Source organism: Lissotriton vulgaris, unplaced genomic scaffold (assembly GCF_964263255.1).
Source record: "Lissotriton vulgaris unplaced genomic scaffold, aLisVul1.2 SCAFFOLD_372, whole genome shotgun sequence".
Lineage (NCBI taxonomy): Eukaryota > Metazoa > Chordata > Amphibia > Caudata > Salamandridae > Lissotriton > Lissotriton vulgaris.
In genome coordinates this window covers 365,525-390,473 of record NW_028252847.1, presented here as the reverse complement: position 1 = coordinate 390,473, position 24,949 = coordinate 365,525, and the positions used below count along the sequence as shown (strand labels likewise).

General features: G+C 45.5%; 1 protein-coding gene and 1 pseudogene across 2 annotated transcripts in view; both read left to right on the top strand.

Moving 5' to 3' along the window:
- The window catches only part of LOC147661239 (uncharacterized), a 188,560-nt pseudogene that overhangs the window by 54,804 nt on the left and 108,807 nt on the right, over positions 1 to 24,949 (top strand). The window contains exon 2 of the transcript XR_015306002.1: positions 21,706 to 22,066. The product of XR_015306002.1 is annotated as an uncharacterized LOC147661239 (transcript). The remainder of the gene's footprint in view (positions 1 to 21,705; positions 22,067 to 24,949) is intronic.
- Positions 22,065 to 23,529, top strand: LOC147661241 (uncharacterized). Its single transcript, XM_086951204.1, has one exon. It carries the CDS (start codon positions 22,368 to 22,370, stop codon positions 23,379 to 23,381), a length of 1,014 nt encoding a protein of 337 aa, XP_086807330.1. The 5' UTR covers positions 22,065 to 22,367; the 3' UTR covers positions 23,382 to 23,529.

Here is a 24,949-nt window from a genome sequence, read left to right as displayed (position 1 = left end):
TTTGGCCTGGAGGGTATGAACATTTGTAAAGACTGGGTCTAGCAGGTGGCCCTTGATATGGGTAGCTCCGGTATTGGCCAGTTGGAGGCCATAAGCAGCCAAGTCTAGTATCAGGTCAGCAGCCCCTGTGTCTAGGGGATCATCAAAGTGAATATTGAGGTCCCCTAGCACAGTGAAGTTAGGTGTAGAGTGGGCGAGTGCTGAAATAGATTCTAGTAGGGCGCTAGCGAAGGGACCAAAATGGCTGGGGGGGGCGATACACCAGAAGACCGGCCAGAGAGGTTGTCGGGGCCAGATGGATGGTAAAATGGCAGCTCTCTTAGTCCGTGATGTGGGCATCGCTAATTCTGCATGAGAAATGATCTCTGTGCAAAATGGCCAGTCCGCCCCCTCTACCAGAGGGACGTACTTGGGACTGGATAAGAAAACCCGGGGCCAGAGCTAAGACCACATCCGAGTCCGAGTGTGTTGTGAGCCAAGTTTCCCTAAGAAACAGGATGTCTAGCTCATGGTCCACGAGCAGGTGGTTAATAAGCAGGGCGTGCATGGGGAGCGACCGACAGTTCAATTCTGCTAGTTTCAGGCCAGAGTGTGCAGTTGGTGCCTGAGTCAGATGTAAATTGACCGGGTGACAGAGTACACAATTTATCAAATGTCCATCTGAATCATGTACATAATTACACTGTGTGTTCTTTGTAGGTCTGAGACTTAGTAAGTTGCGACGCGAATAACTCACCCTATCAGTGTCCACGCCCGGCATGGGTTCTGGCCCTAAGCCCGTTCGTGCGCGGACGGGCGCAGACGGGCTTGCCTTAGGCGCGCAATCGTCGCGCCCGCTGCGCGTATGGGGAGGGCACATTTCTAGTGAGGTGGGAGGGGGCGTGGCCTGTCTCGGTGGGCATGGCTTGTGCTCGCTCCGATTTTGGCACCAAGAACTCCGACCCGCCGCAGCCCTGAAATCGGCAGCGCGGGGAGTTCTCAACAGGTGAGGTGGGGGAGTGCTCTGGGGTATCGTGCTACAATTAAAGTGCAATTTTCAATCAAAAGCAGTTTTAAAAATAGTGCAACAATGTAGCCAACATGAAATTTTTATAAGTATTCTTTAAAATCAGTTCTCGAGTGGATTAGTTAAAAAGCGTTTCGTCTCCCGGCTATCTCCCCTCAGGAGTCGTTAGTCTCTGATAGCGGCCTGAATTTAGCTCGCTTTTGAGGTCTAGCGAAGGGGGCGTGGCCTGCGTCAGTGGGCGTGGCTTGTGCTCGCTCCGATTTTGGCGCCAAGAACTCCGACCCGCCGCAGCCCTGAAATCAGCAGCGCGGGGAGTTCTCAACAGGTGAGGTGGGGGAGTGCTCTGGGGTATCGTGCTACAATTAAAGTGCAATTTTCAATCAAAAGCAGTTTTAAAAATAGTGCAACAATTTATCCAACATGAAATTTTTATAAGTATTCTTTAAAATCAGTTCTCGAGTGGATTAGTTAAAAAGCGTATCGTCTCCCGGCTATCTCGCCTCAGGAGTGGTTAGAATCTTTCTTGTACCAAGTGCTGTCGCATAGAAGGATGGTAAGTTACCCTTCATGCAAGTAATTGTTGAAGAGGGAGGTTGTAACACTGGCAAACCAGGAAATGTAAATTTGGTTCTGATTCCTAGTTGCGAAGGTGAGTATTGATCCTGCACAAGGGTGCAGGAAGGTATCTAGAGGGGGACACCGCCCTGATAAGGATGAGAACTGCACCAGGGTGCAGTAGGGAATCCTAAAGAGAGATTCTCGCCCGACAATGTTTACCCTACATCAGGGTGTAGGGAAGGTGTCTAGAGAGAGGCACCGCCTGACAAGGTTGATCCTGTGCAGGGGCACAGGAAGATATCTATAGAGAGATATCGCCTGACAAGGTTGACCCCACACCAGGGTGTGGGAAAGATGTCTAGGGAGAGACATCGCATTGACAAGGTTGATTCACCGGAAGGTGTTCCACATTGTTCGTCGGAAGGCGTTGCTAATTCGCACCAGGGTGCGTTGCTGATTCGCACCAGAGTGTGTTGCTTGCGTAAATGCGTGTTGATTCACCGATGGGTGTTGCTGATTTTTTGGAAGATGTTGCTATACATACCCTCAGAGCTATGATCTATAGTAGCTTTAGTGTCTCTAGTTGTTAGTATTGTTCCTTTCTCAGACAGATATTCTAAAAGTGTGGTGTTTTTAAACATTCAGGGAAGGGATGGTGCACGTAATGTCCTGTTAGTTGGCAGAAGCCCAGAGCTTCTAGGCAGAAATAGAGGATTTTCAGGTCATAACAGTGTCCTGCTGGGGGGAGCCCCAGCGTGAGGGGTTCCCCCATGATGCCTCATTGCGGTTGCCCACCCCGCGGTTTTTATAGTATCACTTATTTGCTTATTTTAACGGGTGCCCACCCCGTTTCCACTTTTATTTTTCACCTTGAGGGAGCCTACCCCTCAGTTGCACTCAGATGAAGAAAATCGCCGCCGCGGCCCCAAGCAGCCACTGTCTTTATTTTGAGCCGCTCTGGGATTGGTCTCAGCCGGCCGAGATTCCGGCGGCGTCACAGAGGTGCCACGCAGGGATTGGCCCATCAGTGAGGGCTTCCCCTGCGCTCAGAGGTCATGCTGAGGAGATCGGCGCCAGGAGAGGACGCCTCGGGGCTCCCAGGATGGAGGGAGAGCCCTGCAAGCGCCACCGAAGACAGCTGTGATGCGGAGGGGGCTCGGGGTACACTGCCGGTGCCTGCCCCCACCACGAGTAACGAGGAAGAGCACCGCCAGTGCCAGTCGTCAGAGAGCAGTCCACATAGCCGGTGAGTGAGGGCTGAGGGGGCACCCAATTGGTTAAAGGGTCTCGAGGGACCCCAGGGGCATGCCCGCGTTTCTCGCCCCCTTGCTCCCCGAGTCTGGGTGGCTCCAACGTGCCCTATGTTGTTAAAAGCCCCAGTGGGGGTCCCTGAGGGCCCCCTATGTCCTAGAGCCAGAGGGCTCCACCCTGGGTAGCCAGTTCTTTTTCTCTAGATTGCGCATAACGAGGCTAGGAGCCAGAGTGCTCCAAGGGGCAAGGTTGACCTCAGAGCCTAGAGGGTTCCACCGTATGCGCAACATGTATTTCTTTTTTTTTTTTTTGTCCTCATACATGCCACCAGTTAGTAAATACTCTAAGTAGGCGCTCTTCAAGCCACTGACACAAACCTTCCTTCCCAGCCCTTGTGTTTGTGGATAGCCATGGAAGATTGCCCAGAGGTATGGTTGTTACCCGTCCAACTTCCTCTCGTTGTGGTACTTGCTGCTTAGGAAGGATAGGACCACAAGACCTCTGGCATAATCATTGGACTATTAGTTTATTTTTCGCTCCAGGCATTCAATGCTGACCACAAATTAGCAGACTTTTCGCCCCCACATAAAGTGTCTAATTTACTCACAGCCATGATGTTTTTAAGGCAATCTGCAAACGTCGGAGGGAGTGCCGACTTCCAAACTTTACAGATCTCTCTTCTAGCGATCACTATTACATAAAAAATAAACTGTGACCCATTACTGTTAACTGCATAATCAAATGGAAGGCCAAAAAAGACTAATCTGGGAGTACATAAAATTGGAACTGTAAGTACCTCCTCTAAAAACTTACACATCTGTCCCCAGAAGTTACATATAATAGGACATTCAAAAAACATATGGATATCATTTGCACCCTGTAGATTGCATCTGGGACAAGAATATTGGACTGCAGAGATCTTGGAAAGTTTCGCTGGGGTCCAATACACTCTATACATTGTACATAAATGGTTTCTTCTTAAGTTAGAAGGTTTAATTATTTTTTGAGACATGGAGAAGGAATCCAACCACAACTTTTCTAAGTCATCTGTTATCTGGACCGAAGAAGGGTCCCATAATTTAACGATCTCTGATTCCAGATTGTCTTTATGATCTAAAAAGATCTTATACCATTGTGCAATCTCCCCTTTCCTTACTCTAGAATTACTAATTAACTCCAATAGAAGGTTTTCATCATCTGTATCCCAGTTTTGGCTTCCCCACCAAGCGGAAAGTTGATAAAACTTAAATCTCGTGAGAGTCACACTGGTTAAGCCAGCTAAAAATTCCCATTTTAAAACTTTCGATGCATCACAAAAATCCCCCCGTCTCAAAAGACCAGCTCTTTTTAAAGGGAGAGCCAATTGATCCATTAGGCAGTCAGAGGTACCAGGGGAGTCCCAGACTGGGGAATATTGATGGTAGTACTCCATGCATAACAGCTTACAGATCTGCGTCCAATAATATAAAGCTGCCTTCAGGAGCTTCAGTCTAACCTTTTTAAAAAACTTTTTGTCACTAAACTTAAACAGAAAAAAATCAGCACCATAAGGAAGGTCTTGCAGCATGGCCTGAAAAAGTAAACTATTGGAAGTAAAGTCCAATTTATTGGCTAATAACCTGAAGTTTTTGAGCTGGAAGGCATAACAATAAAGTAATAGATCCGGGAGAGCTAAGCCACCTAATTTTAATCCTCTCCTTAACTTCTTCCAGGCAATCCTTGGGGTTTTAGTCGCCCAAATGAAAGATCCTATCCTGCCCTGCAGGTTGAGAATATCTTTTCTACTAAATACTAAAGGAATCGAATTAAACAAAAACGTTACCTTAGGTAAAATGATCATTTTGATTAAATTAACTCTGCCATAGATGTTTAAGGGCAGAGCATTCCACTTAGACAGAAGTTTTTTGATCTCCTTTACCACTACTTCCCAGCTAGCCTTGGGAATATCTTCTAGTTTATGGGTCAAATGAATACCCAGATATCTCATTTTAAGCTTAGCTTCTGGAATAGGGACTGAATTATTCCAACACATAACCTCAGTTTTGTCCCTATTAATACTGTAACCAGAAACAAAACCAAAATTCTCAGCAAGCCTAAATAATCTGGGAATTGCTTCTAAAGGGTTTGAGGTGTAAAGGAGAAGGTCATCTGCATACAGTGCTGTCCTAATTGATAATTCTCCTATGTTAAATGAAGAAATAATAGGATCTTGCCTTAAGGAACAAACAAAGGGCTCAATATATATATCAAATAATAATGGAGACAAGGGACATCCTTGCCTTGTTCCTCTGCAAATGTTCAGCCAATCTGACAGACCACTGTTTACCAGAATCCTAGCTCTCGGGCCCCTGTATAAAGATTCCACACTCTTAATATAGGTCTCAGGGAAGCCAAATTTCTTCAACACTGTCCATAAATATAGCCAGTTCACTTGATCAAAGGCTTTGGCTGCATCTATTGCAACAATGGCAAGTGGCTTTTCCTTCTGGATTGCGTAATCTATGGCGCCAATTACTTGGAATGTAAGTTCGTTCAGTTGTCGACCAGCAATAAATCCTCGCTGATCAGGGTGGATGATAGTTTTTATAACCTTAGCCAATCTATTTGCTAAGATACCAGAATAAATTTTTAGATCAGAGTTCAATAGTGAGAGATAGGCCGATACGACTCTATTTTTTCTGGGTCTTTATTCGGTTTCGCAACTAATGAGATGGTTGCATCTAACCAAGAGGACGGAATTTGCTGTCCCTGAATAAAGATTTTATTACATAATTTCTGGAGTGGGGCTAGAAATTCATCCGTATTATCCTTGTAGATCTCTATCGGGAGCCCATCTGGACCTGCAGCTTTATTTCTTGCCATCTTCTTCAATTGAGATCTAATCTCCCCCTCAGTTATTTCCTTTGCCAAAGAGGCTATGTCTTCATTGCTCAACTGTGGTAGGTTCCTCAAAATGTCCAGGTTTTCTAATTCATCGGATGGCCGATTCACTTTTTCAAAGTAAAGATCTTCATAAAAAGATCTAGCTTCCTCCTTAATGTCCTCATCTTCTGACAGAACTGTGCCAGTTCCTTGTTGTATTAAAGATTTAATATTATTTCTAGTCCTCTCAGTCCTAGCTCTCCAAGCTAACAGTGATCCGCATTTCTCACCATATTCAAAGTTACGTAATTTGCTTACTTCCCATTTATCTTTGAGTGTTTTTTCAGTTCTTAATCTGAGGTTAGTTTGGAGGTCTAATAGTTCCTTTTCCAGTCTTGGTATCTCAGTTTGATCGTTAGAGATGGCAGAAAGTAGCTGCTGTTCTTTTATTTTAATCAGTCTAAGGTCGTTAACATCCATTTCTTTATTTAACTTTCTATTCAGAACCATATGAGAGCCATATATTCCTCTTAAAAAAGATTTAAGAGCATCCCATATAATATGATCTGGAGCTGATTCATGATTAAATAAGAAAAACTCTGATATATTTTCCTTGATTTTAATGTTAAACTCTTCATTAAGCAAAATAGTCCTGTCCAGGGTCCACCTATACTCTGAAGAATTTTTTTGAATCTTAATGCTTAACTCGACCACTGAATGATCAGACAACCCAATCGGAATATAAGTGATAGAATAAATGTTTGCTAGCAGCGATCTATCGAGCAGAAAAAAGTCTATCCTGGAGAACTGATGGTATTTTTTGCTATTGAAAGAATACTCTCTCTGGGTACCATGTTTAACTCTCCATGCATCACACAACGTATACCCTTTCATAATATTCTTCAGAATAGAGAGAGATTTCCTTGGACAGTATATTTGGCTTTTGAGGTACGGTCAACTTCTGAGTCTAGTAGCAGATTAAAATCGCCTCCTAACACTATAGGAATCGTATGTTGTAGCAAGTAATTTTCTAATTTCTGTAAAAAACAGGGATTATCCTCATTTGGACCATAGTAGACCCCACATACAAACTTAACTGCACTTATTGATACTACTGCGGCCAACCACCTTCCCGACTGATCTGTGGCCCAATCGTGGATAACAATTCCTTTATTGGCGCAGATTATAATTGCCACCCCTCTCGTGGTGCCAGATTGTTTTGAACACAAAATGTCCTGAACCCACTTGTTCTTTATAAAAATATTTCTAGTCTTTTGCTTCCAAGTGAGTTTCTTGTAAGAAAATTAAAGAAGCTCCAGCATTTTCTAAAAAGTGGGAAACATTAAATTGTTTCTTGCGACTCCCTAAACCATTCACGTTCCAGGAAAGGATTATAGTATGCCTAGCTTGAGACATCAAAAGATTTTAATCTTCTATTGTGGCTATCAAAAGAGCATAATAACCTATAGTGATAATTAAATTAAAAAAAAAAATGCACTTTTATGGCGCATGAGGACATTTTTATTTGATTTTTACGCCCACCCCTAGACACCCCACCCTCTCTCCCCCCGAGGAACCCTTCCCTTCTGATTGCTGATTGGCGAATATACGCCCTAAGAGGCCCTTAGATCCCGATTACCCCGCTTATTGGGAAGTGCAAGTCTCTAATTCACTATCTACATATCTACATATTTATTCATTTTTTTTTTTCCCTTTCTTTTTATTTTTTTATTTTTTCCCCTCCCCGCTTCCCCTCTTAAACACCCCACACCCGAGAACATATATATATATATTTTTTTCCTCCCATTCCTCCCACTCCCCAGCTCTCTCAGACCTTCCTTAGTTAGGGTTGAGGCAGGATTGAGACTGGTAGTACGATTACGACAACCCTAAATTACGTTATTCTGTCTGCTCTGTCTGCTCTTTCATCCTGACTAGGACTGCATCCACTTCCTCGGGAAACTGGCACGAATACATTTTATTATTCCACATTATTTTGAGGAGTGCTGGAAATTTCATTTGCACCTGTGCTCACATAGAACGTAATTCTGGCATTCTAGATCCAAGCTCCCATTGTCTTTGGGCAGTCTTACCACCTATATCGGATCTAATATGATATGGATTCGCTCGGAAATGTAGAGAGGTACGGGATAGACATCTGCTGAGAATCAGCTCTTTCACGCTATAAGTTTGGAAATATACCAAGATCTTCCTGGGAGCCTTTCGGTCAGGATGTAACCTAAATGGATCTCTATGGACCCGCTGTATCTCGGCTTCCAGATTGATATCAGGGCGATCCTTAAGAATGTCCTCGCGTAGCAGTCTACAGACAAATCCCTTTATGTCTTCCACCTCTGCCCCTTCCGGGATTTTTAAAATCCTCAGGTTATTGTGTCGGGACTGAGTTTCCAACCTTTCCAAATCCATTGTCAGGGATCGATTCTGAGCTTTTAAGGCTGCTATATCTTTAGAATTGACCTTTGAGGAGCCTGTGAGAGATTAAACTTTTCCCTCTAGCGCACTGGTTCTAGTGCTGATACCTTCAATTTTTGCTTCCAAAAGGTCAAATCTGTCTGCAAAACCCGCTGGTTTCTTTCAGAGATCTCAAATCTACCCAATAAATCTCCTCTCAAAGACTGTAGTAAGGACACGGTCTGTCATAGCACCCTTTTACAACGCCTCAGAAATGTCGGAATCCAAGGAAAAGCACTGGAATGGATCACCTCGTTCCTCACCGGAAGAACCCAGAGAGTCCGCCTTCCACCATTCAAGTCCGAGGCCACTGAAGTCATCTGCGGCGTACCACAAGGATCTTCACTCAGCCCCACCCTCTTCAACGTATACATGAGCCCCCTCGCGGTCATCGCACGCCAACACAACCTCAACATCATCTCCTACGCCGACGACACTCAACTGATCCTATCACTCACCAGAGACCCTAACACTGCCAAAACCAACCTGCATGAAGGAATGAAAGAAGTAGCCGAATGGATGAAGCACAGCCGTTTGAAACTGAACTCAGACAAAACAGAAGTCCTCATCCTAGGCACCTCCCCCTCTGCCTGGGAGAACTCTTGGTGGCCAGAGGCCCTGGGAAAAGCACCCATCCCGACGGACCACGCACGGAACCTGGGCGTCATCCTGGATTCCTCACTCTCGATGAACAGACAAGTCAACGCCGTTTCTTCATCTTGCTTCAACATTCTTCGCATGCTCAAATAAACTTTTCGCTGGATCCCCACCGAAACTAGAAAAACAGTCACCCACGCTCTGGTCACGAGCCGACTGGACTACGGAAACACCCTCTACGCCGGTATCACCGCAAAACTCCAGAAAAAACTCCAACGCATCCAGAACGCTTCAGCCAGGCTCATATTAGACATCCCGCGCAAAGAACACATCTCCGGTCACCTGAAAAGCCTCCATTGGCTCCCCGTCAATAAGAGGATTACTTTCCGGCTCCTGACCCACGCACACAAAGCACTCTACGAAATCGGACCCGAATGCCTCAACACACGACTGTCCTTCTACACCCCCCACCCCCGCCAGCTACGATCCTCCAACCAGGCCCTTGCCACTGTACCTCGCATCAACAAAACAACCATGGGAGGTAGATCCTTCTCCTACCTGGCAGCTAAAACCTGGAACTCACTTCCCACTCACCTTCGCCTTACACAGAACCACCTAGCATTCAGAAAGCAACTTAAAACGTGGATATTTGACAAGTAAGTCCCCACCCTTCTTCAAGCGCCTTGAGACCCTCTGGGTATGTAGCGCGCTATACAAATTTATTGACTTGACTTGACTTGACCCCAAACTTTTGTCTGCTGTTTCACTTCCTCCACGAGCCCCTTCTTCCTCATCCGCAACATGTATTTCTAGAGCCAGAGGGCTTCAACAGTTGGTGCAGTTTTGCTCCTAAGGGCCAGTGAGGGCCCCTGTCGCAGTTTTGAGTTCCCAGCTGCCCAGCAAGTAGTGGGCAGCTGCACCGTTTAGGTTTTTCTTTCTAGGAACATGTACTTTGCATCTAAGAGTGAGTCGCACTCCTTCATCCCTACCTTGGCCTTCCCCAGCTGCGCAGCACTTAGTGCCAGCTGCAGCGTTTAGGCACTGTTCTTGTCCTCGCCTGCCCAGCAAGTAGTGGGCAGCTGCAACGTTTAGTCTTTGGCGCAGTGGCGCAACCTGGACCTTGATGTGAGTTATGTGCTAATGCTTTGGGTGTTAGGAAATGTACTGTGTGTAGTATGTTTTGCGCACCCTGTGTTCTGATACCTCTGAATGTGTTTATGCTTAGGTTGTTTTACCTAGTATAGTTATACTAGTGAGTTCATGGTTCCCTGCGTGATATATGCCTAAGGTGATTAGGATTCCGTAGGATGTACTTACCTCCTTCCAGTGGTTACTGGTTGTGTGCTACATGTCCTATTTGGTGCTATAATTGTTCTATGTTCTAAGTGCTAGTTTTACCAAGTGCTTATTCCTGACAGTGGTCCATGTGGCCCTGTCCTATGTACATAATCCCCCTGCAAATTCCGGCCGTGGCAGTGGCACAGTGTATATTATGTGATTCTGATTCTGATGTGTTTTTGATAATACACAGGCTATTTTTTGATATAACCTTGTGTGGAGTTACTTTTCTGGTGTGCCTGGGATGTTGTTGCTGTGTGCGTGCGCAAATGCTTTACACATTGCCTCCGGGATAAGCCTGTCTGCTCGTGCCAAGCTACCTAGAGGGTGAGCAGGGGTTATCTTTGGCGTGTACCTCCCTTGCCCTGACTAGAATGGTGGTTACTGCCTGGCTTTGGTGTAAGCCTTAGCCAACCAGAAATCCCATTTCTAACAAGTGCCTAGGCACATAGGGCATCAGTAGACCAGATAGCCAGACAGGGGCTTGGTGTTTCAAGATTTTATATGAAATGCACAATACCTTAAACTGAATGCGCTTTTCGATGGGAAACCAATGTAGCTTGGGGAGCACATGCGCTACCGAGCAAGATCTAGGTAGGGCCACTAAAAGACGCGCCAACGCATTCTGTACCCTCTATAGGCGTTTAATGCTGGCTTTGTTAGCGCCTAAGTATAGAGAGTTACCATTATGCAGCCTGGAAAGAACGGATGCCTGCACAATAGTATGACGTACTCTGGGAGTAAAAAAACCAAGCAAGGATCTCAGCCCTCGCAAAAGCGGCAACAGCTTTTGGCAGTTTCTCAAATGTTAATCCTTTGTCGAACCAAACACCAAGGGTCTTCACAGCCTCCTTGGGTGATGGGGAGGGTTTGAGATGGTCAAGCCACCACTTCCGCCAAGGGTCTCACATAGAGATTGAACAAAAGCAGGCTTAAAATAGAGCCCTGTGGCACCCCCTTGCACAGGGCATAGTCCTGGGAATGGAAAAGTGGCACTGAGTCCTGGAAGGACCGCCCCTCTAAAAAGGACTGAATCCAATCCAGGGCACCGCCCCTGATCCTAACTTCCCGGAGGCGTTCAAGAAGGATCATATGAGACACCGTATCAAAAGCGGCGCTCAGGTCCAACAGGACCAAGCCCGCAGTCTCGCACATCCAGTCTACTCCGGATGGATTCCGTTACTGCCAAAAGTGCTGATTCAGTGCTATGGCGTTGGCGGAACCAATGCTGAGATGAATCAAAGATGTTATGCTTTTCGATAAATTTAGATAGGATGGAGTTCACGTGCGCTTCTACCAGCTTAGCCAGGAAAGGCAGCTGGGAAATGGGGCGATAGTTGCCAGGATCTTCGGGATCAAGAGACAGCTTTTTTATCAAAGGAATGACATTAGCGTGCTTCCATGCCCTGTGAACAGAGGCTAGCCTCAAAGACAAATTGGCCAGTTCCAGACCCACGGGGGCAATTGATGAATGAAACTGGCGAAAGTGGGCAGATGACATTGGGTCAGCTGGGAAACCTGACTTAATTTTAAGGCACAGGACCTCAAATTCCTGGGGCGTCAGGACGGTGAAACATTAATGAAGTCCAGAATAACTGAGCTAATGGAGTCAAAAACCTGGTTAATAAAGACAGGGGCAACCTCATCATTGGGGGAGCTAGATTTCAACTGGTAAACATAAGTTTTTAAAGATTTCAATACCATGGGAGGGATGGTCTCAATGCCTGGAGCTGGCATTGGGCTAGGTTATCTGGAGAGGCGATTCCTACTTGCCCTGATGGAGGCGGGAAGGTAGAATAGATATCATCAATTTTTTTAAAGAAGAAGTGCGCCATATCATTACACCGCCCTAAGGGATCAGCAGAAGAAAGGGGAGGTTCAGATGGTTTGAGGAGGATTTTGGCAATTTTTAAAATTTCCCAGGGGCAGTTGGAGGCAGCGAAAATCTATTTTTCATAGTACTCAGCTTGGGCTAACCTGATTTCAGCCTTCTAGGTTTTAATGGCTTCTCTATACTTCGATTTCTCGATCACCGAGAAGTCCTTCCTCCAACTTCTTTCCAAGCGTTTACAAATTTGTTTCTGCTCCCTAAGTTTGGAGTTGTACCATTCCGAGCCGAAACTATCTTTTTTGCTAGTCAGTTTTTTCAGAATTAGTAAATGTAGTGACGTTTCCAGCCATCTAGTCACTTTATCAATGGCTAGTTTAGGATCATTGCCGAGGATGGGTCTAGATTTTTCAAGAGTCGATGCCCACAAGTCAGTATCCAGTTTGGACCAGTTTTGACTCCAACTTTTTATCTTTTCTCGTGGCTGAGCGCAATCCTGATGGGTCCAAGCAAAGGGCATCATAAGATGGTCAGACCACGGTAGAGGAATATGCTTTCCTACTATCAGATTGTTAATATTAGAGAAGAGTGGGTCAAAAAGGTGACCTTTCTGATGGGTGGGGCTAGAAACTTAAAGCTTCAGTGCTAAGGCACCCAGGCTTTCAATAACAGCGTCAGCATCCGTAGTGGATTCCTCATCAAAATGGAGATTAAGATCTCCTAATACAGAAAAGTTGGAAAAGGAGCTGACCAGTTTAGCTATATTTTCAGGAGGTCCTTAATAAAATGGCAGCTATGCCCTGGGGGCCGATCTATAAGGACACCAGTAAAGGTACATGTGGAGGAGAAACCTAGGTAGAATAAAAGACTTTCACAATCAATGATTTTATTAGCTGACATGCAGCCGTTACATTTTCCTTTATAAATGATAACTACACCCCCCCCCCACCCCCCGCCCCCAACCCAGCGTATTCACTTCCCTTTCTAATCTTTGGATGAGATAGCCCGGAGGCAAAGCTTGCAGTACCGCAGGGTCCGAGGTATCCGAGAGCCATGTTTCGGTGAGCAACAAGGCATCAAGATCTTGTTCATCCATCAGTAAGTGCAGCTCTGCAGTGTGTTTGGCTAGGGAATGACAATTTAAGAGAGCCATTTTAAAAGTTGATGCCAGTACCGGGCTTGGATCGGTGGTAATAAAAAGGTAATAAAAGAGGGACTAATTTGAAAGGGCAATGGGGGCATTTGTTAACGCTATTTGTTGGCGCCATTAAATGGGCACAAGAAGCGAGTGGACTCTTGTCTATAACCTTAAAGCTGATCTAAGGTGTAGCAAAGCTTACCTTTTGCCAATGGACCAGGGGTGCTGGCCCCTGGTCTCGGGTCGGGCGCAGACGGCCACGTCATCCGCCCCTTAAGAGGAGTGGTGCGTGTGATTGCTGTCGCAGCTAGACTGCTCGATCATGTAAGGCAAGCCCTTCTATGTGTCCCCCCCGGCCCCCCGGAGCATTGAACACAGCTCCTTTCTGAAGTGGTGCAAACATCAGTACAAGTGCAAACAAAGTGGCCCGGAAAATCTGGTTGAAACCTGTATGTAGGGAGCTGGGGTTGAGGTGTCATAGTCTGGCATTACGTGTACTCTCTACCGATTCATCATCCACTGTCATGATATGCGGGGTGGCAAAATTTTTGGGTAGCGTTTGGTTGACGCGCTCACGGTTACTGAAATTGCATTCTAGGTTACCAACGGATTGATGTATGTAACTGAAGATACCCTCACTTAATTTAGTGACTGTGGAGCATTCTTTATCTTAGGATATTTTTATGCTGTTCTATTTTGTTTTAGCGGGGGATGGAATATTTATTGTGCATATGTACTCTTTTTTATGGTGAACAATTTTGCCGAATAAAGATTATTACTGAGTTTGGAAATATGCAATATAAAAAAGTTAAAAACCCAATCAATTCTAGTATTCCATGTTTCCTCTCAGAGAGCCCTTGAGTGCATAATAAGTAAATGTGTTTTATTTTTCTAATGCCGATGTTGCCTTGGTCAGAAAGGTATCTAAAGAGGTAACAGTTACCTCCTCTGTTGATCTCAGATTTTTCTTGCCCATGGTGGGCCTGTAACGGGGGAGTGTAGAAGATAGAGGGGGGGCCCAGCTCAGCCTCGTCTGGGCATCCGACAGGCATGGATGGGTCTGCCCTTGGCCCGACCGAGTCCCATGCAGAGGTACCAAGCTGCTGCCTTTAAGCATCTCCGGGTGCCGTAAGAGTGATGCTTTGTGCAGTGGAGCCTGGGGGCTGAAGTTCGTGCCCTGGCTCTGCTCTGATGCAGCCCCTACAGCGGGACCTCGCTGCTGCCTTCAAGCTCCTCCGGGCGCGGGAAGAGTGATGCATCGTGTGGTGGAGCCTTGGGTCTGTAGTCGGTGCCATGGCTCTGCTCCGATACGTCCCCCACAGCGGGACCTCACTGCTGCCTTTAAACGCCTCCGGGCGCAGGAAGAGTGATGCGGCGTGCAGTGGAGCCTGGGGTCTCACTGCCCCGGCCCTGCTCCGATGCGTCCCCAGGGAATCTCTAATAGAGTGTTCTACCTTGCACTCACTTCAGTTGTCCAACTTGAGAATAATTGGAGAGTTGAATCTTCATCTTGATCTAATCAACAATAAAGAAATCCAGGACTTTACTAATGACCTGGCCACTTTCAATTAGCTCAGTTAGTAAAACATTCAGCTATGAGGCTGGCCATCTGCTGGACCCTGTTTTTTCCATCCTGGCCACCCTTCAAACTGCTCCCCCTATTCCAGTGACCTGGTCAAACCATTATTTGGTGCCTATGACCATTGATACACCTGGCGTTGAAAAAAACATTACCGGTAGCCCCACAATGAGAAAGTAGTAGCATAAACTGGACCCATCTGCCTTGTCAAGGTTTATCGAAAGGAGTGTGCCTCTATTAGACTCCAATAAAGAACCTGGCGGAGACTTCCACCAAAGCATAGAAATCTACTCTATTGTGAACAACCTGATTAAACCCACCACCACTCCTGGATTAGCAGAAGCTTCTAACATCCACTGTAGCAAGCTTGGTCAATGATCTTCATCTTTACTTTAACCGGGGTGAGAAAACAGTCAAAGCTGTCTCTCTTGACACAGGGACCTACCACTCGCAATGGGCTCCCTTGGACCAATTGGCTCTACTTGACACAGATTCTATTTCCACCTTAATGCATCAAGTGAAATCTGGATCTCCGGGTGACCAATTTAAACCTGATTATATTTTAAAATTTCAAGAGCGCATCACACCCTTATTTCTAGAATTAGCCAAACTCTTGCTGAGCACTGAAGAAGTATCAATATCAAGGAAACACGCCAAGGTTATTCGTCTTCAAAAAAAGCCTCCGCTAAATGCCACTCAGCCAGAAAATTATCACCCTATTTCTCGTCTGTTGTTTCTGTCCAAGGGTGGGTAGAAACATGTAGGCAATCTCCTAGCCAAAATATTAGAACAATATAAAATATTAGATTGTTTCCACAATGGATTTAGATCATACAGCACCAAAACTACTCTTTTAACAGTTACCAAATCCCTTTGCAGTACTGCAGATGCTGGCAAATCCCATGCTCTGATACTCCTAGATTTAAGTGCGGCCTTAGACACTCTCTCACATTCAATAATATTAACTCACCTCACTGACCTAGGGGTACAGGGCAAAGGCCTGGCCTGGTTTACCTCCTTTTTAAAGAAGTGGTTCTTTCAAGTTATACCCCCCTTTCGTCTCATCACAAAGAGGACTGGCTCCTGGCATCTCCCAGGGTTTGAAGCTCAGTCCTACCCTTTTTAGGTCTCTGACTCGAAGGCTGCGCTTGCGCAGTCTCGCTCTGAGACTTTGTCTACAGTATGGGGGCATGAACCTGCCCCTATTCTCCATTGGCAGGCTTCCTAAACCGAGGCCAGACATTGGAGGAGAGGGGCGTCACTCCATTGAAGACCGGATTCAGGGGACAGGGGGGTGTTTAGCTTCTTTCTGCTGGGCTCTCCCTGTGCTTGTAAGTCTTGCTGGGGGGCTGTTCAAATGCTCTTCAAATCCATCACTCATACATTTGGCTACTGCTTGGTGTTTTGATCTAGTTGGGGGAAAGATCATATTTGTAAGTGGGCTTTGGACTGGTAATGCAGTGGGTATTTCTTATTGGTGTAATTCCTCATCTCAGTTGTCACTTGTCAATGTAACATGGTTCTGCCTTAGTTTGGCTCACAGGTAAATGTGCGGGCTTCCACGGTTGCTATTTCTAGTTTTTCTTGTTACTTTTACGTGGCATGGTGTTAATCTGGCCGGCATGAAGATGTATTATTCTTAATTTTTATTTATTGCTGCCAGGTATGCTGAGGTTTAAAAATAGCCCTAAACAGGTCTTGCTAGTGTTTAGAAGGTGCAGCCCATCGGTTTCATGTGAAGGAATCAAAGGACACGCGTCATATCGTTTCCAAATGTAATATCTGTATGATAGTCAGGGCGGCCATTTTTGCTAGGCCCAATAATCAAGCTCTTCTGGTGCTTAGTCTTAGGCCGCTGCCTTTCAAGAGCGAATGGAAGGCAACGCCTGCTTATAGCAAAAGGGTGCGTGTGAGTGTGTGCCGCATATTGATGGAACCCCGTCCCCTGGGCCTGTGAGCTCACCAAGTGACTTCATTGACAAGCAGAAAACAAGTGTTAGAAAAACCTGAATCCCTGGGGGTGCTGCAATGAGCCAGGGCAGGAGATGACAAGTAGAGTGGTCCTCTCTCATCCCTTCGCTCTTCAACAAAAGACAATTGTAAGTACGCACTTGCATACATGAAACATGCCTGGAAAGTGCTTAGCTACGCTTTCAAACAACGTTATGAATCAAACACCAATTATAAATAAAGTAAATGCCTGAAATTCCAATTAAATAACTATATATGTACATGCGTTGCTCCTCAAGAGGTAGGGAACTGTGTTTGGCAATCAGGGCATTGATAATAACTAGTAAGCAACGTGGTGGGTATTGTCTTGTTTCAGACAGAGAATACGTACATTTAACCTGTTAAAAAAACCCAATTTGACATTTTTAAGCACAAGTAGACACGTAGCCACGCTATTTTAACCTTCTTCTATTTTTACACAAAACTATAACAAAATGTCAACTACAATAAGGCGTACATTTGCTGCAGGATTACAGACCATGTTCTCGATGGTGTTCTTGTTAAACAGCTGTATGCTTATCTTATGAAAAATTTGGGAAACATATACAAAACACCATAATAAATGTGCTCGGAAGTCTTCCAGTCTATGTGTGTGTGTTGGGCTCTGTGTGTGTGTGTGTGTGTGTGTTGGGCTCTGTGTGTGTGTGTGTGTTGGGCTCAGTGTGTGTGTGTTGGGTCCTGTGTGTGTGTGTGTGTGTGTGTGTGTGTGTTGGGCTCTGTGTGTGTGTGTGTTGGGCTCTGTGTGTGTGTGTGTTGGGCTCTGTGTGTGTGTGTGTTGGGCTCTGTGTGTGTGTGTGTTGGGCTCTGTGTGTGTGTGTGTGTTGGGCTCTGTGTGTGTGTGTGTGTTGGGCTCTGTGTGTGTGTGTGTTGGGCTCTGTGTGTGTATGTGTTGGGCTCGTTGTGTGTGTGTTGGGCTCTGTGTGTGTGTGTGTTGGGCTCTGTGTGTGTGTGTGTTGGGCTCTGTGTGTGTGTGTTGGGCTCTGTGTGTGTGTGTGTGTGTTGGGCTCAGTGTGTGTGTGTTGGGTCCTGTGTGTGTGTGTGTGTGTGTGTTGGGCTCTGTGAGTGTGTGTGTTGGGCTCTGTGAGTGTGTGTGTTGGGCTCTGTGAGTGTGTGTGTTGGGCTCTGTGTGTGTGTTGGGCTCTGTGTGTGTGTGTTGGGCTCTGTGTGTGTGTGTTGGGCTCGTTGTGTGTGTGTTGGGCTCTGTGTGTGTGTGTGTTGGGCTCTGTGTGTGTGTGTTGGGCTCTGTGTGTGTGTGTGTGTGTTGGGCTCAGTGTGTGTGTGTTGGGTCCTGTGTGTGTGTGTGTGTGTGTGTTGGGCTCTGTGAGTGTGTGTGTTGGGCTCTGTGTGTGTGTTGGGCTCTGTGTGTGTGTGTGTGTTGGGCTCTGTGTGTGTGTTGGGCTCTGTGTGTGTGTGTGTGTTGGGCTCTGTGTGTGTGTGTGTGTTGGGCTCTGTGTGTGTGTGTTGGGCTCTGTGTGTGTGTGTTGGGCTCGTTGTGTGTGTGTTGGGCTCTGTGTGTGTGTGTTGGGCTCTGTGTGTGTGTGTTGGGCTCTGTGTGTGTGTGTGTGTGTTGGGCTCTGTGTGTGTGTGTTGGGCTCGTTGTGTGTGTGTTGGGCTCTGTGTGTGTGTGTTGGGCTCTGTGTGTGTGTGTTGGGCTCTGTGTGTGTGTGTGTGTGTTGGGCTCAGTGTGTGTGTGTTGGGTCCTGTGTGTGTGTGTGTGTGTGTGTGTTGGGCTCTGTGAGTGTGTGTGTTAGGCTCTGTGTGTGTGTTGGGCTCTGTGTGTGTGTGTGTGTTGGGCTCTGTGTGTGTGTTGGGCTCTGTGTGTGTGTGTGTGTTGGGCTCTGTGTGTGTGTGTTGGGCTCTGTGTGTGTGTGTGTGTGTGTGTGTGTTGGGCTCTGTGTGTGTGTGTGTTGGGCTCTGTGTGTGTGTGTTGGGCTCTGTGTGTGTGTGTGTTGGGCTCTGTGTGTGTGTGTTGGGCTCGTTGTGTGTGTGTTGGGCTCTGTGTGTGTGTGTGTGTTGGGCTCTGTGTGTGTGTTGGGCTCTGTGTGTGTGTGTTGGGCTCTGTGTGTGTGTTGGGCTGTGTGTGTGTGTGTGTGTTGGGCTCTGTGTGTGTGTGTGTGTGGCTCTTTCTATGTGTGTGTGTGTGGCTCTTTCTATGTGTGTGTGTGTGGCTCTGTCTGTGCATGTGGCTCTGTCTGTGCATGTGGCTCTGTCTGTGCATGTGGCTCTGTCTGTGTGGCTCTGTCTGTGTTAGTGTGGCTCTGTCTGTGTTAGTGTGGCTCTGTCTGTGGCTCTGTCTGTGCTAGTGTGGCTCTGTCTGTGCTAGTGCGGCTCTGTGTGTGTGGCTCTGTCTGTGTGTGTGTGTGTGTGTGGCTCTGTCTGTGTGTGTGTGTGTGGCTCTGTCTGTGTGTGTGTCTGGCTCTGTGTGTGTGTGGCTGTGTGTGTGTGTGTGTGGCTGTGTGTGTGTGTGTGGCTCTGTCTGTGTGTGTGTGGCTCTGTCTGTGTATGTGTGGCTCTGTCTGTGTGTGTGTGGCTCTGTCTGTGTGTGGCTCTGTCTGTGTGTGGCTCTGTGTGAGTGTGCGTGTGGCTCTGTGTGTGTGTGTGCGTGTGGCTCTGTGTGTGTGTGTGTGGCTCTGTGTGTGTGTGTGGCTCTGTCTGTGTGTGGCTCTGTCTGTGTGTGGCTCTGTGTGTGGCTCTGTGTGTGTGCGTGTGGCTCTGTCTGTGTGTGGCTCTGTGTGTGTGTGTGTGTGGCTCTGTGTGTGTGTGTGTGTGTGTGTGTGTGGGTGTGTGTGTGTGTGTGTGTGTGTGTGTGTGTGGCTCTGTGTGTGTGGCTCTGTGTGTGTGTGTGGCTCTGTGGGGGTGCAAATGCAGTAGGTCTCGCATTTGCGAGAGATTAAGCTATTGGCATTGTAAATGACAATGCCATTTATTTATCTGTTTTCAAAACCAACACATAAATAAAAATGTTGTCATTTACAATGCCAATAGCTCTAACTTTTGCAAAGGCGAGACCGGGTAGTGATTTCCCATAACAATTGGTCAGAGGTCTTGATGGAGAGAGGAAAGAAAAAAGGGCAAGGATTTGAGGCGATAATATTCTTGTCAGTTTTTGGAGGATGTTATTATTTATCACTAGGCATGGCATTTTACCATCCCTCCTCAAGACTGGGCGTTTTGAAGGAGGGCATCTGTACCGTTGTCTTCTGGGGTGAAGCGTGAAGGGAGTAGTGACATGGGCTCTGTGTGTCTGTATGTGTGGCTATCTGCGTCTGTGTGTTTGTGGCTCTGTGTGTTTGTGGCTCTGTGCGTTTGTGGCTCTGTGCGTTTGTGGCTCTGTGCGTTTGTGGCTCTGTGCGTTTGTGGCTCTGTGTGTGTGTGGCTCTGTGTGTTTGTGTGTGTGGCTCTGTGTGTTTGTGTGTGTGGCTCTGTGTGTTTGTGTGTGTGTGGCTCTGTGTGTTTGTGTGTGTGTGGCTCTGTGTGTTTGTGTGTGTGGCTCTGTGTGTTTGTGTGTGTGTGGCTCTGTGTGTGGCTCGGTCTGTGTGTGTGGCTCTGTGTGTTTGTGTGTGTGTGTGGCTCTGTGTGTGTGGCTGTGTGTGTGTTGCTCTGTGTGTGTTTGTGTGTGTGCGGCTCTGTATGTGTGTGGCTCTGTGTGGGTAGTTTTTTTTGTGGGTGGCTCTGTGTGATGGTGGCTCTGTGTTTGTAGGTGGCTCTGTGTGGGTGGCTCTGTGTGATGGCGGCTCTGTGTGTGTGTGTAGGTGGCTCTGTGTTTGTGTAGGTGTGTTTGTGTAGGTGGCTCTGTGTGGGTGGCTCTGTGTGTGGGTGGCTCTATGTGAATGACTCTGTGGGTGGTTCTGTGTGGGTGGCTCTGTATGTGTGTGTGTGGCCTTGTGTGTGGGTGCAAATGCAATAGGTCTCGCATTTGCGAGCGATTAAGCTATTGGCATTGTAAATGACAATGCCATTTATTTATGTTTTAAAAACCAAAACATAAATAAAAATAATGTCATGAGCAATGCCAATAGCTCTAACTTTAACAATGCCGAGACCATTGCATTGTAAATGCTTGTTAATATTCACGTCGGACCTCTGGTAAAGGTAGTTAAATCCTTTCGAATCTCACCAGATGTCTGCTGTGATCATCGAGTCACTCCTCTACTTTAGCTGTAAATAAACCCTGTTGAGCGAGTACGCAGACATAAGGGAGTATTGAAGGCGATGAACAGGGATTAAGGTGAAGTTGATTTCAAGAAATACCCAAAGGTGTAAATGCTGCATGTACCTGCAACAGACATCTTGTCCCACTCTGCCAAGGCTCCAACCAACCACAGAGTAGCATGCTGGCACCAAACGGAAAATATTAAGTCAGATGCCATGGTAAGGTAGAAAAAGACAAAAAGCAGACACGTATTAGCAGCAGAGATATTGCAGGTATATTACAGGTTGTGATGGAATTTTTATCATCAATGCTGCAATCTTCGCACAAATGCTTGAGCCAACCCCAGGAAAGTGGCAAAGATAACTTAACAAGCAGAAAAGTAAAGACAGGAGTTGGAACTTCAGTTGCTCCAGTGTGAACAGGAAAGTTTTGTCAAGAAGAGTGTGAATGGAGCTACATTTCTTATATACTTCCTGGAGCGTTACCTTTATTATATACTTCCTGAAGAGTTTTCTTTGTCATATCATTTTTGGAAGGGTTACTGTTGTACACTTACTGAAGTGACAGCAGCACATCCTGATCCATTTCTTTTCCACAATCCCTTCTTGTTTAAATAACATCATGGCTATGTGCATCTTCCTAAAGCTGTACCTCTAGCGAGTGGGCACTCCATGTGTACTCTTTCTGTAGTAAGTTACTCTGTGAACAATGGAAAATCACCTCCTTTCCTGAAGTAAGTAAGAGTGACCTGTTCAGTGCAAGATTTAGTTAAATATCTGTGTATGGTGAAATATCTCTAGGTAACATTCATAAATGGTAAAGAAGAGATGTCTTTTACAACTAGTTAAATATTGTGTATTCCCTTTCTCTTACATTTCAGTTTAGTGATTTTAAATCTCTTTACATCCAATAGGAAACCAGCCTTGAATGCACAAATGATCGTGAATAATGACAGTAATCGTGCAAATCTGAAAAAAGCTGTTAGAAAAAATAAGCTCCAATATTCAGGAAAAGATCTGCACAGTCCGAGACTGCGGACCCTAAACAAATCCTGGGAGAAGCAGTCGAGAGCAGTTCAGTGGATGTAAGAGTCTGAGCTGTGCACCTCCACGCAACAGGATAAAGAATGAGCTTTAGAAAATTAAGGCAACAGAACTGACTAACCACCTCCTTTATAAACAGGCCTCCACCACCAGCTTTGATCATGTGTTCGAGGTGGATACAGCATTGCTCTGCTTCCTGTAATGATGGCAGATATCCATTCAGCGTGCTAGGTGTATTATAGACTCTTTCTGGCCAAACCGCATGACGACTGAAGGGTAATGGAACGAGAGGGTATTTGGTCTATAACACTGTCCCAATTTGCATCGACCAGAAGGAAGCCTAATCTTTACCCGTAAACACACAAAACTATTATGCAATCTAAAGACCTACTCACCTACAAAGAAGCTTTACTTGCCAAAATAATATATGTAGCTGTTGAGTCTTGTATTTCATTGTGAAATCTGAAATCAACCATCCAAAATACCACACACATATCGTTAATGTGAGAATAACACAAGTACTTTATCAACCATGTTAGCTCCTCAGGAAACGCATTCATGGGATGCAGACAATTGTAAACTCAACCCAGAGACACTAACCAAGAAAAAAAAATCATACACATCCTCCAAGAGCTTTAGTTTGTCATCGCTACTAAAGAACGATCATCAAACATACACAGGAGATGCAACGTGCAATTGCAATGAATGTGTGAAGAACATTAGTCAGTTAGGGCTCCTAAAAACTCATCAGGGAACAACACATACAGGGGAAAAACTATACCATTGTACTGAATGTGTGAAGAGCTTCAGTCATTTAACACAACTCCAAAGACATCAGCGAACACACACTGGGGAAAAACCATACCATTGCACTGAATGTTTGAAGAGCTTCGGTCAGTTAACACAACTCCAAATACATCAGCGAACACACACTGGGGAACAACCATACCATTGCACTGAATGTGTGAAAACATTCAGTCAGTTAACAAATCTCCAAACACATCAGCGAACACACACAGGAGAAAAACCGTACCACTGTACTGAATGTGTGAAGAGCTTCAGTCATTTAATACAACTCCAAAGACATCAGCGAACACACACTGGGGAACAACCATACCATTGCACTGAATGTGTGAAAACATTCAGTCAGTTAACAAATCTCCAAACACATCAGCGAACACACACTGGGGAAAAACCATACCATTGCACTGAATGTGTGAAGAGCTTCAGTCAGTTAACACAACTCCAAAGACATCAGCGAACACACACTGGGGAACAACCATACCATTGCACTGAATGTGTGAAGACATTCAGTCAGTTAACAAATCTCCAAAGACATCAGCGAACACACACAGGAGAAAAACCATACCATTGCAATGAATGTGTGAAGACATTCAGTCAGTCATCACATCTCCAAACACATCAGCGAACACATGCTGGGGAAAAACCATACCATTGCAGTGAATGTGGAAGTCGTTTTAGTGATTCCTCACATCTCAGGATTCATCAGCGAACACACACGGGAAAAACCATTCAAGTGCAGTAAATGTGTGAAGAGCTTCAGTGTGTTATTACATCTCCGAAAACATCAGCGAACACATACTGGGGAATTACCATATCATTGCAATGAATGTGGAAGTAGTTTTAGTGATTCCTCAAATCTCAGGAGTCATCAGCAAACACACACGGGAAAAGCCATTCCAGTGCAGTGAATGTGTAAAGAGCTTTAGTGGTTCATCAGCCCTACAGAAACATAATTGAACACACACTGGGGAAAAACAATACCATTGCACTGAATGTGTGAGGAAATGCAGTCGGTTATCAACCCTCCAGAGCCACCAGGAAACACACACAGAGGCAAACCCATCACCACCCAGCCAGTTAGGAACAGCAACAAGACTGCTCTTTAGCACACCCATCCTTATACATAACACACTACAGGGGTATTCTCCTGGGTCAAAATCACGTTAATTTCACGTTAACAGCAACAAGTTCTAAACTGGACAATTTATATTTAGGAACAAGTGGTTTCTAAGGCCATTAGTGGCATAATAAATTTGAAACCCAATAATTTATAGATCTGTATTAATGATACATATCCAAACACCACCCATGTATGGACATCCAAGAGCCTTTAAAAACCACACTACAGAGGTGTGTACCAGGATTTACTTTAACATTAACATGAACTAAATTATGATACAGCAAGAACAATCATGATTCTATGAAATGTACACAATGATGACTAGATTTTACATATTAATTAGAAATTTATGTTTTTAGATATGTAATAAAACATATTTTTTTGAATTCATGGTATTTGACTTCTGGGTGTATAGAAGGAGATCTTAAATGTGATTTATTTCCTAAACTATAAAGATAATTTGTGATGTCGGCAAAAAGCCTAGTTTATTTGGCAATAGAGGGGTCAAATCTCGAAAGCATGACTTCTTTTAGCTGGTAGTCGGGCGCAGGTGGTATCAGAGGGGACTATTCTCGCCAGTGAGCTTTCTCTGAGTGAGAAGCGGTTCTCTGTTTGAGATGATACTACTTCTCCTTCTGTGTTAATGAAGAGAGAAGTGTTACCAGTAATACTGAGATCTGGGATTCCCTTCTGTTTTGGGAACTTACTTCAGTCATTTGTACCCAATCAATACCTGATTTATTTAGGAAGCTTAACATCTGGCTGTATTCTGGCAGTCCTCTTGTTAATAATCCATAAAAATACCACAGGGATTTAAACATTAATTTGTCACATACAAATTTGTCTTTGGTTTTTTAGGTTCTTATATAGTGCTGCTTTATCTAATAATGTCTGATGGGTTTTCTTCAAGAGCCCTTTCTTCTTCGGAAGATGTTTTCCATCGACAGACCCAATGGGATTTCCGATGAAAGGCTGACAATCTGTCCAACTCTAAACAGGGCTCATGGGTGGGCCATTGGTTTGGCTGGTGTAAAGCTTTGTTGCACTTTTGATAGAGTGCCCTGAATCCAGCCCGTCTTTCTTTGGTGATTTTTCTATTTTGAGTTACATTTGAAGAGGGTCCGCTTATTTATAGTTTGACAGGGGGTCCACAGTCTGCCAGAGGAACAGGTATAACAACTTCCACTACC

Coding starts and splice junctions, on each gene's coding strand:
- LOC147661241 (XM_086951204.1), top strand. CDS start 22,368: ATGTTAGCTCCTCAGGAAACGCATTCATGGGATGCAGACAATTGTAAA.